At 34.2% G+C, this 15,381-nt stretch overlaps 2 protein-coding genes across 2 annotated transcripts in view; one reads left to right on the forward strand and one right to left on the reverse strand.

Annotated features, from left to right (window-relative positions):
* Nucleotides 1-15,381, forward strand: part of LOC111507286 (uncharacterized) — a 495,004-nt gene that overhangs the window by 419,941 nt on the left and 59,682 nt on the right. The window contains exon 5 of the mRNA XM_074180055.1: nt 14,912-15,169. Coding sequence (XP_074036156.1) covers nt 14,912-15,169 — 258 coding nt within the window. The remainder of the gene's footprint in view (nt 1-14,911; nt 15,170-15,381) is intronic.
* The window catches only part of LOC111510262 (uncharacterized), a 261,734-nt gene that overhangs the window by 165,639 nt on the left and 80,714 nt on the right, over nt 1-15,381 (reverse strand). The window lies entirely within an intron of this gene.

Consider the following 15,381-nt stretch of genomic DNA (forward strand, 5'->3'; position numbering starts at 1 on the left):
CTCAATTAGTCACAGATGATACAATGGAAAGATAATTATTAAAATACTCCTCAATAATCGAATGAAACTTCTCTTCAAACAACGCTGAAACACGAACTGAAAATAATAAACCCATAAATTAATGAGTTAATTTAATCGTCAGTGTATTTCAGTATATGTTCAAACACATCTTCACCTCTACTTAAATAAACATGTAATCTCTTCAAAAGATTGTTATGTGTAGCGCTTCTGATCAAGTCTGGAGTCAAACTATTGAAAGCAGTTGTAACTCTCGATTTCATATCTTCCATTGTTGTTATTGGAGTAGAGTAAACCATATTTTTAATGAAACCCCACACGAAATAATCTAATGGATTGCCATCTGGTGTTGTAGGAGGCCAACAAAAAGGTCCATTATTACCAACCCATCTGTCTTCGAAGATTTCGGTTGAAGCTTCGGTGACTGAATGAGAATTATGGGGTGGAGCACTATCCATTTGGTACCATACACGTTCTCTTCCTGGTCTATTATTCAAAATCATTTGAATTCCATTCCTCAGTAAATCTCCATATTTTGATGTATTCAAATTATCATCATAAAACTCGATATAAAAAATTGACTCATTCTTTATGGCACAAAATACATTGAATTGCCATCTTTCTTGAAAACCCCTTTGGCGGACAACATGGGGATTTTCTGGCGCCCAATAATGACTGCAATAATGACTCCATTTTTTGTGAACTTGGCCTCATCTGTCCATATGATATTGTCAAGGAAATGTTCATCCTCTTGAATCTTGACAAGTTATCATTCAAAGAATTCCACTCTACGAGGTAAATCAGTCTCTTTCAAATGTTGGACACAGTAGAACTTATAGGCCTCATCTGTCCATATGATATTGTCAAGGAAATGTTCATCCTCTTGAGTCTTGACAAGTAACCATTCGAAGAATTCCACTCTATGAGGTAAATCAGTCTCTTTCAAATGTTGGACACAGTAGAACTTATAGGGATCCCATTTATGCTTATTAAGAATTCGACAAATTGTCACGAATTGTCCAAATGTCCAATGCTTCTCGTGCAGAGAAGCATTTGGAAATGCATGAAAGTATCCCAAAACTGTTATACCATTGTCATCATCATCCACTTTAGTCTTTTTACGAATGATTTTTGGACGGAAGGTTCCATTCAACCTACAGTTTTTTAGTAGTCGATTTATCACATTATTATTCGGCTTCGGAAGTGGATATCTTTCATGAAATACTCGGCATGTTCTACTTGCAATTCTATTGCACTCACCATAAATTATTAATAAATTCAAGAAATCTTCATTACTGTAACCTAATCTTGACATTATTCTATTTTAATTGATAGCTATCATAATCAGTCAAAACCACCAACGAAAGTCTGACGTTAAATAATTGGTTTATTTGTTTTTCCAAAGCACACTATTAAAAAATATTAATGTGCACTGTTGTACGTTAGAGACCAATACCTCAATGTATACAAATTGTAACTTTTTCAAAGGTAGGTACATACCAATTTCGAATTGACTGATCTGAGGCAGTTAAAAAACTGGATCAAAAAGAAATATTACTAACTATAAAAAAAATGTTGAATATCCAAAATAAGTGATGAATTCAAAAAAACGAGCAAGAAAACCACGTCAGTTTCCGTTTGAAACAAATTATCTCGAAAACGGTTAAAAATAGAAATAGTATTATCTGAACGAAGTTAATCTAAAATTGGATGTAGAGCTCAAGAATGTTGAAATATACAGGGTGTTCCATTTGAAAAAATTGAGTTCCACTCATTTTTTATGAGATCAAAGTATCTGCATTTTTCAAAGACCCTGTATGAGGCAAATGAAAATATGACTCGGAGTGAAGATCTTCATAGTATCACTCCACTCCATTTCAAATTTGATCGTTTTAGTGCAAGAGAGTTCCAGATCAGCATTTATAAAAGTTCATGTTTGGTAAAAAAAATATCGAAATTAATTTATATCTTCTCAACGGTAATAGATAGGTATAGGAAAATAGTATATGAATTTGTTGAAAAAGTGATAATGAATCATAATATGATATTATATACGGGGTGTTCTATTTGAAAAATCGAAGAAGCCGCCACTTTATAGTAGAAGCGACAACGCCGCTTCGTCTGAAATATTTTAGGCGTGTAGGTCATATTGATTTATGCATACTGTGAAATTTCCAGGTTGATCCGTTGAATAGTTTGTCAGAAACGGCTAATTAACGCTCATCATGAAAAGCCCTGTAGAAACTTCTACTACTTTGAGAACCAGCAGTCATATTAACAAGGGATATAAATGTACTGCTACTATCCTAAGAAGTCCAAATGAAGTTGATGGAGCTGTATCTACTGGAATCGCGTCTAAAACTAAAGCAGTCATCAGGACAGATGATGAAAATTGTCCATCATATGAAGAATGTTCAGAAAGTAATAATTGAAATTCCTTCTGCTGAATATCCAGTCAATCCGCAACAATGACCGATGAATAATTTATTTTCATAGAAAGCCAGAATCAGTCCCTTTGACTGAACACTGGCTCAAAGCGAGTGACTGTTTTTCACGTACCAGTTCAGTTGATGAAAAAATACAGAGAAAAAAACTTCGACAGAACCTTCAAAAAATCACAAAGAAAATTCTCAAAATGCTATTCAAATCGATTTCATAAAGGAGAAGAATGATTCCAAAACTTTAACAAGTTGGGAAAGAGACCTCAGTAATTCATAAATATTTACAATGTATAATTCTCCCAAATATCCCATCAATTCATTCACAAAAGGCCAGAAGGAATTCCTAAAAACATTTGATATTTGTAACCAAGACAGAAACGAGTGTGGTTTGTCTTCAACTATAAATGTTTCCTTTACAATATGGGTTAGCGCTCTTGAAAAGGAAAACTCCCTATTGAAAGTAGTTATAAAAAATAAAGGGACAAATATATTAAAAACAAAAAACAATTATGTCCTACCCGAGCAAATTCAATTAATTGAAGAGAAACTAAGCAATTTTAAGTGCCAAATATGTGTATGAAAGTTATCGAGAACAGCATTAAGATAATCGAATAAAAATTACTTCATTGTTAAATCAAGAGTTCCAGAGAAACATGACGCCATCACATTCTGATGTTGTTTCCTATAATATCCACTCCAAATAATCCTCCAACTACTCAACTTAATTAAATCAAATATTTTATGGTCACTGATACAAATAGTTATCAGTGACCATAAAATGTATATTTCTTGTATTGAAATGAATGACTCAAGTAGACATTACGATACAAAGTTAAAAAATACTAGGGTGAAAGAGGGAACTCGAAAGCGAGAACTCGAATAAAAGTGTAATCATAAACAAACTATTTATTGCAACCGCCTTTAAACATCATATACTTAATTAACTATCATTAGAAATAATTATCAGCCACTCTGGCAATCAACTTTGGATATTATAAAATTAATAAAAGAAACAGTTTTGACTCCCATTCCACCAACGTGAAGGTAATGGTGGTCACCCTGGGGGCAATCGGAGTCAAAGAAAACCTAGCACGTATCGCAGACATAACCTTCAGCTGAGTTACACCCAGTGCATTTCGCGTGAGCCCATAGCACACATGAGGTGCATCTGAACCACATCTCGTTATTCTTTCCAAAATCGTTGCATACCAGGCATCTGTTTCCAGCATCTTCTGCGGCAGTGTCAACATCTGATACAGAAGTTTCATTTGCTTCTTGTAGTACTTGGCGCTTTGCATTTTCAGGACCCCTCTTCTGTATTGTAGTCCTTTTTCCCTGACCTTCACCTTTCCATCTCTTTTCTTTTTCTTTATCCCTTGATTCTTTCATTTTCTCATTTTCTTTTTCTAACAGCTTTCCTTTCATTGGCTTTGAAGTTAAAATTGTAGCGTGGTACTTCTTTCGGCCTTTTCTTGTATTCATAACAGGTGTTTTATCTGGCAACTTGATCAAATCATGCAAATTAGCACTAAAATGATTTGACGTGCCAGCTGCTGGTGATATAATATCTGGTTCAGAATCAAGTGGGCATACTCGTTCAGACATCCCAAGGACCGGTGGATCAATTTGTTTTAAGTACTCGGAACTGGTGAGTGAAATTATTTTGATGTGCTGGGAATCATGCTGGTAGCTGCGAGAGTTTCATTGCAGTCTTGAATTACAACAGTCTCAGATTGTAGAGTTTCTGCAGCGGAGAAATCTTCTTCTGTGAATACTTCCGAATTTAGTGGAAATATTCCAGTAGCTCCAAAACCCGATTCTCCTTAACTAATAGTCGCAACATTATTAAATGCTTTTCTCACCAACGATGCTACGTCATAAGGTGTTATCTTTTCTGCAAGATGGCTATTCAAAAATAAGTCACATTCTTTTTTATAGGCCATTTTGAGCGGACCAAAAAAGAAACGTCCAGAGGTTGCATTCTGTGTGACGTGTGTGGTGGCAGAGACAACATATGAATATGATTGGACTTGCAATATTTGTAGATGGAAAGAGAAATGTGACTAGCATGGTTGTCTAGTATTAAAAGGATGGGTTCATCTGCAGACGGCTTACCGTGCTACCGTGTTTAAAGTGCACCAACCATTCAAGAAAGAGATTCTCATTAATCCAACCGTTGTGGAATGTAATCGCCAGCAGCGCTCATAGCACACATCAAAGTGATGTTTTTTCCTCTTTCCCAACTGGTTATCGATCCCACTCTCTTCTGTCCTTTGGTAGCCAGAATTTTTCCAGGAGTTTGAACTGTTGAAATACCCGTTTCGCCGCTATTATAAATATTTTTTGGAACAAATCTATGTTTTTCCATCAGCTGGCCAAGTAGCTCGAAGAACAGACTTATTTCGGTTTTATTAAAAGCTGTTATTCTGTTTATGCTGGTCGCCTCAGGTTTCCTAATAGAAATGTTATGTCTGGTCATAAATGCATGCAACCAATCGCGTCCAGCCATTTTTGAAGACTGATTAAAATTGTGCTTCAAATTCAATTTTTCAGCATATTCGAAAGCCACTTTTCTAATTTGTTTAGCAGTGCAACCATAAAAAATATTTGTATTCAGTCATAACACTAGACAAACGAAATCATTATCAGTTAGTAATTTCAAATCTAATTTTGAACAGAAATCATGATGGAATTTCAATATATAATACAATTCCTGAAGAAATGAAACAATCTAAAATTGCTCTCAAATTTTAAAATCTATGACAGAGAGGACATTGGCAGATCAAGATATTCAGATGATGTGATGCTGCAGGTTTTTCCGGGTTTTTCTGCAGCTGCATAAGCAAATGCGCCACTGGTATCAATCAAGTCACCCGGAGCGCCAATAAATTGTTATTTCGGTTTTATAATTTCATAATTTGTATTACTTTTTTATATATTGAAAATTTATTTAATGAATTAAAGTGAAATACAGGATTATATGATTTTCATATATCCAGAAACATCTCAATATTTTTATATTGATTATGGAAATTTTACATTTGACTGTTTGCCCGTATTGATAATTCTACTCGTTTTTTTATTCAATTATTCATAATGTTTTACATTTTTATTTTCAATACTCATTCACAAATTTAATGTTGACTACCCATATTAATTACTTGTGTTTTCTTGTTCAATATTTCATTATTTTGCTAAATTTTTATCTTTAGTTAATTCAGTTATTACCTTTTCATAAACATTTGATGTTTCTTGGGAACGTGTTAGTAATCACACGTTGAAAGGTAAGACCTCGTTAGTCCTTAGCTCGCACAAGTTTCTCAACTTCTGAGAGTTGTCGTTCGTATGGGGGCGACAGCTGATTAACGGAAAAACAGATTTTAAACAGATAATAAGGATAATAATAACAACATAATAAGGACAATACAATACAACTAATCTCCTGACATCTTTCAATCTAATCATGCATGTAAAAACTGTCACACTCATACCTCTTAATATTTGGCTTCAATAATTGACTATATTTGCAGTGATTTAAATATCATAAATATTGATTGTTCTGAGCTATCAGATCATGAAGCTATAGATCTTACATCGCAATTCTCCTTTAAAAATGTGAGCAAACGAACTTGGTTTTCTTCTTAGATATTTCCTACTCCACCGAGACGTTCTAAAAAAAATTCAATGGATCAATCCCTCTATAAAAAATCAAAATAAAAAATTAAAAAACCCTGGTTAACAAATGGAATTGAAATATCTGCCAGGAACCTGAGTGCATTTCATTACATAACAAAATCCTACCCAAACTTCATTTATCAATTACTTTTCATAAATACAGGTCAATTTACAGAAGAACTTTGAAGCATTCTGAGCAGATCTACAACAAACAGCGACTTGATAGAGCAAGAAATAAATCGAAGGAAAGCTGGTACATTATCAACGATCTCGGCTAAAAGGCCAGTAAACATTAAGCTGATGTTTGCTTTAGACCCCGATTCGTTAGATAAATTTCTAATGCACCATAGCGGACAAACTCACAGAGAATGTATCATCAAAACTAGTAAATCCCCTTTATTTTCTTTCCTATGTTGACATATCCGGAAGTTTCCCCCTCTATGAAACAAACCCCGATGAATCAATATCGGTTATTGAAGATATCAAAAACAAGAATATCAAGGGTATAGACGGCATTTCTGTTGAAATATTTGAAAATCTATTTGATATATTTGAAACTCAACATCAGTTGTTTTATCAGCCTTTTGAATCTGGTGAATTCCCATCGTTTCTGAACACGACTTTCATAATCCATAAGGTTGGGCCTGATGATATCTCTTCTAACTACAGGCCTTCAATACTCATTCTTACCTTTGCTGAAATCATATCTATTCGTAATAATAATAACATTCTCACTTCTCGCCAATTCGGATTCCAATAAAATAAGGTTACTAGTGATGTTATGTTCTCAATCAGAAAAGATATATTCTCGATATGCTAAATCAGTTGCTGCTATTCTATGTGACCTATCGAAAGTATTCGACTGTGTCAATCATGAGATCCTTCTGAATAAGTTGCAACAGTATGGCTTCAGAGGCAACACCATTCACTGGTTCCATTTATATCCATTGGGCCGCAAACAGATAGTTGAAACAATCGAGTGTTTTTCTGATCAGAACATCAAATGTGGTATTCTGGTAACCCAAGGATCGATCCTTGCTCCAATTTTGTTTCTAATTCACATAAATTATTTAGCTTTTATAGATATAACGGCCACGACCACCCTCTTTGCTGATGACATCATGTTATGGCACACCAAGGACATTCCTACTCTTCATGAGGTCATCTTCGAAAATATCAACAAAATCAAAGAACAGTGCGACTGCAATATTAATGATACTTCCACTGCAACTCACCTGTGATCTATCTTGGCAACGAAATCACAGAAAGGGTATATAATTATAGATTTCTATGGTTAAATATTAATGATGAACTAAAGTTTGAAAAAACCTATGCAAGAAGCTTGCCTCAGGTTGCTATGCATCAAGAGTCATCTCGACAGAATTAGGCTACTCCCATTCAAGAACAGCTTATTTTGCTTTCATAGATCCCCATATTAGATATTGAATTGCCGTCCAGGAGTTTGCTCTAGGGATTTATTTCAAATGATTTTCGTGATCCAAAAAGGGTAGTCCAATACATGTGCAAAGCAGCTCCCAGGCATCCATGCAATTCTCATTTTCTAGCTCGCGGCATTTTAACGGTATCCTTATTCATTTAGGAAACTATGTGTTCAATGAAGAAAGATTATTCGTTTTATGAGACCCCTCTTTCTTCATATTTATAATACTCGTAGACCGGCCTATTCCTGCGACTCAATTATATTCAGCGGGATCAAACTATTTTCTTTATGTACATTTCCATTCCTATAACAATATTTATAAGACTTTATCTACAAAATGTATTTGTCTTCAGACAAGAAAGTGTATTAAAATCAAAAACCGACGGATCCTTCCATATAAACGATTGTACTTGTGAATATTAGATTTGGATGGGAATATCGATGTGTGGGTATTGCGGTCTTTAAAACACATCTATAATTTGCCACTTGTTGTTTGCCAATTGTTAACACTATAATTGTTAGTGGTTGTATATAACCTAAAAATGATACTGATTATTTGCCTGTGCAAAAGTAGCGATTGATATTGGATTTGAATCGCTGGATATTTATTCCACATAAACGCAGTTATGCAGATCAAACAGTGCTTAAACAGTGAGATTCGAGGTGTACTGAGTTGAACCTCAAAACGATGAGTAGCTACAGTCCGTTGCGTATTTCTGATATGTACCGCTCATGGTGGAATCAAATTTGCCAAGTCACTTGAACACTTCCCGTGAAAGTATCTATAGAAGAGAGACAAATATCCAACCTTTCTTCGATGCTCCAGGCTGCACGTGATGTTCGCGTCTTCAATCAGGCGGGTGGCTCTTCTCTGGATGGAATCCAGCAAGTTCAGGGTATGTTTGGGGGCAGAGCTCCATACATGAGAACAATATTTTGAAGAAGGTCTGATCTGAGCTTAATGAAGCATCAAAAGTTGCTGAAGTGTGTACAGTTTTCTGGTTCGGAACAGTGTTTCAAGCTTTTGAGAAGCAGCTTTTGCAAATCTAGCGACATGATTGTACCAAGACATATTGGTGTCCATTTTAACTACCAACAAACTTATCAAAGCAGAAAGCGGAATTGCTTGACCTAACTTTATTATATCCGGTTCCGAGACATTTTTCTTCTTGGAGAAAACCGATGCCTGGATTTTTGTGGCATTGAATTGAATCTGGATACTTTCACCCCAATTCAAAATCACTTCTAGATCCTCATTAAGATATGCAACCTCCTGCTGTCGGTGAAGATGTGCCTCCGTAGCTGATGTCATGGTATCCAAATGGAATGACGAGACAAGTGTGCTGTCGTCAGCAAACCAATATATTGGATTCTTGTTTTTTTCCAAATAAGTCGTTGATTTACAATAAAAAGATGGTTAGAGACAATATGAATCCCTGGGGAAAACCAGCGTTGATGGTGATAGTATTCGAGAAATATCCATCGACGGCCACTAGCAGGGAACGTTCTCTCAGGAAGCTGAAGAGCCATACACAAAAATGATATGACAAGCCACAGCATCGAAGTTTAGCCAGCGAACACTCATGCTACACATGGTCAAAGGCCTTAGAAATATCAAGCGCAATAGCTCTTGATTCTCCATGTTTCTAGATTGAGTTATTCCAAATGTGGGTGATATACGATGGAAGGTCGCCTGTTGAACCTTATTTTCGAAAGCCACATTGATGATCGCTTAAAATATTGAAGCCTTTCAAATATTTGAAAATATGGTGGTTTTCTCCATGATTTTTGATGTCACTGATAGCAAAGCGAATGGTCTATAGTTATTTGGAAGATGTTTCTTGCCCTTTCTGGGAATAGGCTGACCGCAAACAATCTTCCAATAAGAAGAAAATATCCCTTTCTTATAAGACAGGTTGAAAAGTGTGCAAAATACTGGTGCGAGTTCATTTGCGCAGTTGTCAAGTACGATGACGGGTACTTCATCAGGGCCACAGCATTATGGATTCTAGTGTCAGAATAGTGGGTGGTGCCTTTCCCAGAAAATTGACTGTGGATTAGGACGCGAATTGTTCAGCTAGTAGATTTGCTTTTTCTATGGCTGTTGTTGCAATTGAACCATCCGCTTGTATTAATGGGAGAATTGTGGATTTTTTAAAGTTCTGATTAACAGCTTTAGCTACTGACCAGAGGGATCCAGACCGGTTCGGATTGACAAGCAGTTTATCCCTAATTGAACCAATGTTTGTCGTTTCATTGAAGAAGGAATATATACATCCATGAATGATAGAATAACTGACGTGACTTCAGAAGCACAAGTTTATGGATCTTGATGTGCTCGTAGTATTCACTTCATTGGTATCTTATCATGGTTCATAGAATATTTTGATGTAAAATTCTTTTAACCGGTCCACTTCCGGAAGTAGTATCCACATAACTCGTTAGCAATAAAAATTTACAAAAACTTCAAGGTATAAAGTTGAAATCTCTTCCATAAATCTAGACACAATGAAATTCCTGAAGCCAAGTATCATCACAAGGGTAGCATTAAAGGCAAGAGCTTTGACTTTCTTACGAAAGAACGATGATTAACAGACATATATCGCAAAAGAACACAAACGGAGCTCGAAAGACGAAAGCCAGTCAAAGAAAAAAATATAATTATATCAAAGAAAATGACCATCAAGAGTGTGGATTCTCGTTCTAAATTCGGAACAAATAAAGGCTCCAGACAATTAATATCAGATCATTCAGTTTTCAATAATGAAATATCTAAAAATATTGGTTGTTTACGAGTATACTCTTACTTTCTCCTTGTATACAGTGTTTATTACTGGCTCGTCTCCAATATTTCATAAGTTGAAAATAATATGCAACATCAAAAAAACAGGTTTAATTTTGAAAGAGAATATAGATCTCAATATAATGATTGAAGTTTCAATATTATATTGAGTTGTGAAAGATATATCATTGGTTATTGAATCGGTGATTGTTAATTTGGTGGTTATAGGATTGATGATGGTTCTTTAGTGCAATTTTCAAAACAAAATGTATCAATTAATTTCGTCCATTGTCTTATATGATTCTGCTATGATTTGATGAAATAACAAATAAAATTGGAATGAATAGCTAAAATATCAATTATCTCAAACAATATAACGTGAAATGAAAATATAACAAAACAAATAAAATTGTTATGTACACTATCGAAACGTCGTGAAGTAACTTGGTTTGAAATCTTTTTTAATTTATTTTTTATTTTTTTTATTGTTTTCATTCTTTTTATTTTTCTTTCCTTTTTATCTCTGTGGTCATTTTCATTTTATATCTTGATTATTTTATTCGCTTTATTGTATTTTCATTTCTTGTTTTATTGTTTGATATAATGGATATTTTAGCTATTCATTTTAATTTTCTTTGTTCTTTCATAGTAGAATCATATTAGACAATGGAATGTTTAATGGAAGTATCGGCCAGTTCTATTCAATTTTAAAAAAAGATTCATCAATGTTGCATTTCATTAGTTCGGACTTCCATTGTCTGATATGATATATAGTGATTTGAAATCCCTGAAAACATTTATAAAAATTAAAAAGATTAACTGAAAAATAACAGAAAAACTGAAATTACAAGGAAATAAAATACAAGCAACAATAAAAAAAATCAAAAAATTGAACTATTAACACGAGATGAAAATTAAAAATTATTAACAAGAAATGAAAATTAAAAATTGAAAGATTTCAAGCCAAGTTACTTCACGACGTTTCGATTGTTAGTATCCACAAGCGTGTTCGGGTAATATTGTTATTAGTTCATCAAAATTTTGCGCAAAATTTCCATATTAATTTCGCTTAGTCATAGGGACAATTTATTATCCACTATTCAATACTTATATGATGTTTTGATGTGTAGGGGAGGTTTTAATCAGTACTCATTTTCTTCCATTGTATCTATTCAATGCGTTTACGCAGTTATTTTTATCAAGTACTTTTCTGATTTTTCACATTTTGTCTTCAATCGAGGACCGCCTACCCGGTACTAACGATGCCCAATAGGCTGAAACAGCTGTCTACCGGTGGCTCTTAAATTGAAATCAATATGGGGATGATCAGAAAGTACTTATCTATTTATCTTATTATATATATATATATATATATATATATATATATATATATATATATATATATATATATATATATATATTCGTGTTCTGTGTATTTTATCCCCATAAGGATTATTTCCACAACGTTTCGGCAAAGTCTCATTTGCCATCTTCTGGTATATATATATATATATATATATATATATATATATATATATATATATATATATATATATATATAAAACTTAGGAACTATCTTTGGGTGATCAGTAGAACGGAAGTGTACTCTTATAATACAAGTCATCCCAATATTTCAAGTTTATTATCATTATCAAGGAAAAGCTACAAAAAAATTATGCAATAATATAAATTTTGTTACAAAAAGGCTCAACTTACTGTTGGTGAGGATGGCTGTGTCGAAAAGAATGTTACATTTAAACAGTTGAAACATGTCATGTTTTGACTCCACACCTGAACATAAACTCACAAACGAACGATTTTCAAATTGAATCACAGGACAACTGTCAGTGTCAATTGTTTTTTATCTCTCTCTCTGTGGTCTGCAGCCACATGGCTTTTACCAGTAAATTATAATTTCAAACCATATAACGATTTTATTATGTTAATTTAAGTAATCTTACTAGTATCAGTGAGGAGTCAAAACTTTCTTTTAATGAGGTTTTATTCAATTGACATGTTTCAACTGTTTGAATGAAACATTCTTTTCGACACGGCCATCCTGACCAGTTTTGTTTCTAACTAGTCAGCAAAGACTGTTTGTTTACTGGAAATGTTATCCATTAGAAGTCAGGGCGGCGGTGATAGAAAACCGATGCTACACGCTGAAGAAAGGTTGCGATTGCGATGGTTTTGTTTTACTTAGTGAATCACTTTGAAGATTAAGCTCTCAATTTTATTTCACGTTGTACTCAGGTATTTGAGTGATTTGAAATTGAAATTGATAGTTGAGAACATTATCTTGTTAAAGTGAATTTTATTATATTTATATTATTATTATAATATCAGTTACGCGCTGATGCGACACTATGACACAAAAAGAAAACTATAGGCATATTTTATGTTACCCATGGGAAGCCGGTGGGGTCACTAGTGCGATATAAATTGTGGAGAACTCGCTAAAAATTACGCATTTGGTATAGTGGACTGTTGAAAAAATAAGGTGAATGTTCAAATTTTGCGGGCTACACGTAAATTCGTTCCGCAATTCTTTTTTATTTTCTACTGCTGGCACACTCGTCTCAGAAATATGTTCACAGTTTCAGCTATTTAGCATGTTTACTTTGTTGGTGAGAGACATAAAAGTTACAAGTGTTTTGCGTGTTTTCTGCTATATTCTGCTATGGAAAAAATGAATCAAAGAATTTGATGTGCTCAAAAATACTCGAAATGTTGACAGTGGCATACGTTGAAAGTACTCTGAGTCAGAAAAATGTTTACAAGTGGTATAAGCTTTTCACAGAAGGTCGAAGAAATGAAATAACGACGCTCGCCCTGGACGCCCCAGCACATCAACAACAAAATGAAAATTGATGAATAAGTAACTACCATGGTACTCTTGGACTACAGTAAAGCATTCGATACATAAGACCACAATATTCTTTGTGGGAAAATGTCATTTTTCGGATTTAGGGAAGGATCTGTAGATCTATTGATATATATATATATATATATATATATATATATATATATATATATATATATATATATATATATATATATATATATATATATATATATATTTCTCCCAAGTTACTGGCAGGTGGCAAAATGAAAAAAAATTAACAGCGATCTACAAAAGTTACTGGATCTATCTTCAGCCCATAACCTGAAATTGAATTCTAAAAAATCCCAGCTGATACTTTTTGGCCCGAAACACAAAAGGTGGGATATTGAAGGAAGAATTGAAATCAATCTTGAACAAGACTTACTACAAATAATTATAGAAAGTAAGAAATTGAGTTTGTGGCTAGATGCTAATGAGATTTCACCAACATATAAATTCACTTTGTCGTAGCGTGCAGTATCTAACGTCAACTCTATCAAAGTAGAGACATTATCACTTCCAAATTGAAGTTGAAACTTTGCGAAACGCTTATACTGTCTAGATTAGCATATTGCGATATAATCTACGGGCCTACTTTGATATAATTTGATGTAAATCGTTTACAAAAAATACAAAACAATTGCATTCGTCTTTCTTATGGTGTGAGAAAATTCGACCATATATCCCCCAAGTTCGAGGAGTTACACTGGTTACCGATTGCTAAAACCTGGCAGTTCCACTTACTCGTCAATACACATAAATTCCTCATTTACAAAGAGCCAAATTATATTTATGAAAGATATAAATCTTTCAAATATCAAAAGAATTCGAGAACACGAAACCGTCACACCTATTTTATTCCAAAGACAGCCTGCTTTTCTCGTAGTTTTATTTACAACTCTATAAAACAATATAACGCTCCGCCAAGTGAATATAGACACTACTCCATATATAATTTCAAGAAAAAGTTGAAAACATATGTGAAGTCTTCTAGATAGATAATATAGTCATGTTACGCCTTGCTCATATGGTTTTCCCTTTGTCTCACTTTTGAGTGTTTTGCTATATATTTTACCTTATTCAAACTAAATAGATTTATAACCATTGTTATTTTCTTAGTTTAATAAAGATTAAAGAATACATGCTATTCCCTAGGTTATGTTATAAAACAGCCTCGGCTGAACTTAGCCCTGATATTTGTATATACTCCTTCTTTATATAGAATGTATGTCAATGAATTAAGTTCATTTATTATTATTTTTTTTCTTTACCGTAGTGAGCGCTGGTCAGGCCCTATCCCCCGAAGCTCCAAAACGGGAAAGCGCGCCAGCATTATCAACCAATGACCACTCCCCATACCGTGGGGTAAGTGATCATTGGGTCCGACAATCATGTGCCCTGAGCAAGCGCAGTAAGCCAAAAATGAAAGCCTTCTGCATCTGTGTGGCTAAGATTTCTGCCTTAATGTGCAAACCGGTATGATTTTAAGATTCGAGAGTGGAGAGGGCATCATTCCACCAAGGACTCCAATAGTTATTTTTATTATTATTATATAAATATTTTTTGAGAAAAATGAAAATTCACCTTATTTTTTGAACAGACAACCTATACCTATAAACACATTCGCCCACCTAGGAGTAAGTGAATATTGAAATTCCTTTTTTTTACAGATCAGAACAGCTAACAACATCCTTCTGTTTCATCTGGGAACAATCGACATACTCTTAGGAGTTCTCTTTCTCATTTTTTCAATACCCGGAATAAAAGGCACAGAATGGTCAACTGCTGGAACGCCTTGTGTTTTTCACGGATTCCTCTTCACGCTCCTCCATCCCCTTGCTTTGTGGACAATATGTGGGCTCAACTGTGACAGATTCTATATTATTGCTGCTCCACTGCATTATAGTCATATCGTCAGTCCAAAGAAGGTAAAATATAAAATTTTAATATGAATATTGAAGACAAATTGCTATTCATCTTTCAAACAAATGAGTACAGTATTCTGCATTTTCAAAGCTTCAATTCACCGATTCACATTGATTATGGAAGTTTTTCCGAATAATTAACGTAAAGACGTTCGCCACATCGGTCGGTCGGTAGCCAAGCGGTTCGGCGTGAGTGATTTGTTCACTTACTCGAA

This window comes from Leptinotarsa decemlineata, unplaced genomic scaffold, assembly GCF_025532065.1.
Source record: "Leptinotarsa decemlineata unplaced genomic scaffold, Ldec_3_MD MMD2_tig00026282_RagTag_RagTag, whole genome shotgun sequence".
NCBI classification, from domain to species: domain Eukaryota; kingdom Metazoa; phylum Arthropoda; class Insecta; order Coleoptera; family Chrysomelidae; genus Leptinotarsa; species Leptinotarsa decemlineata.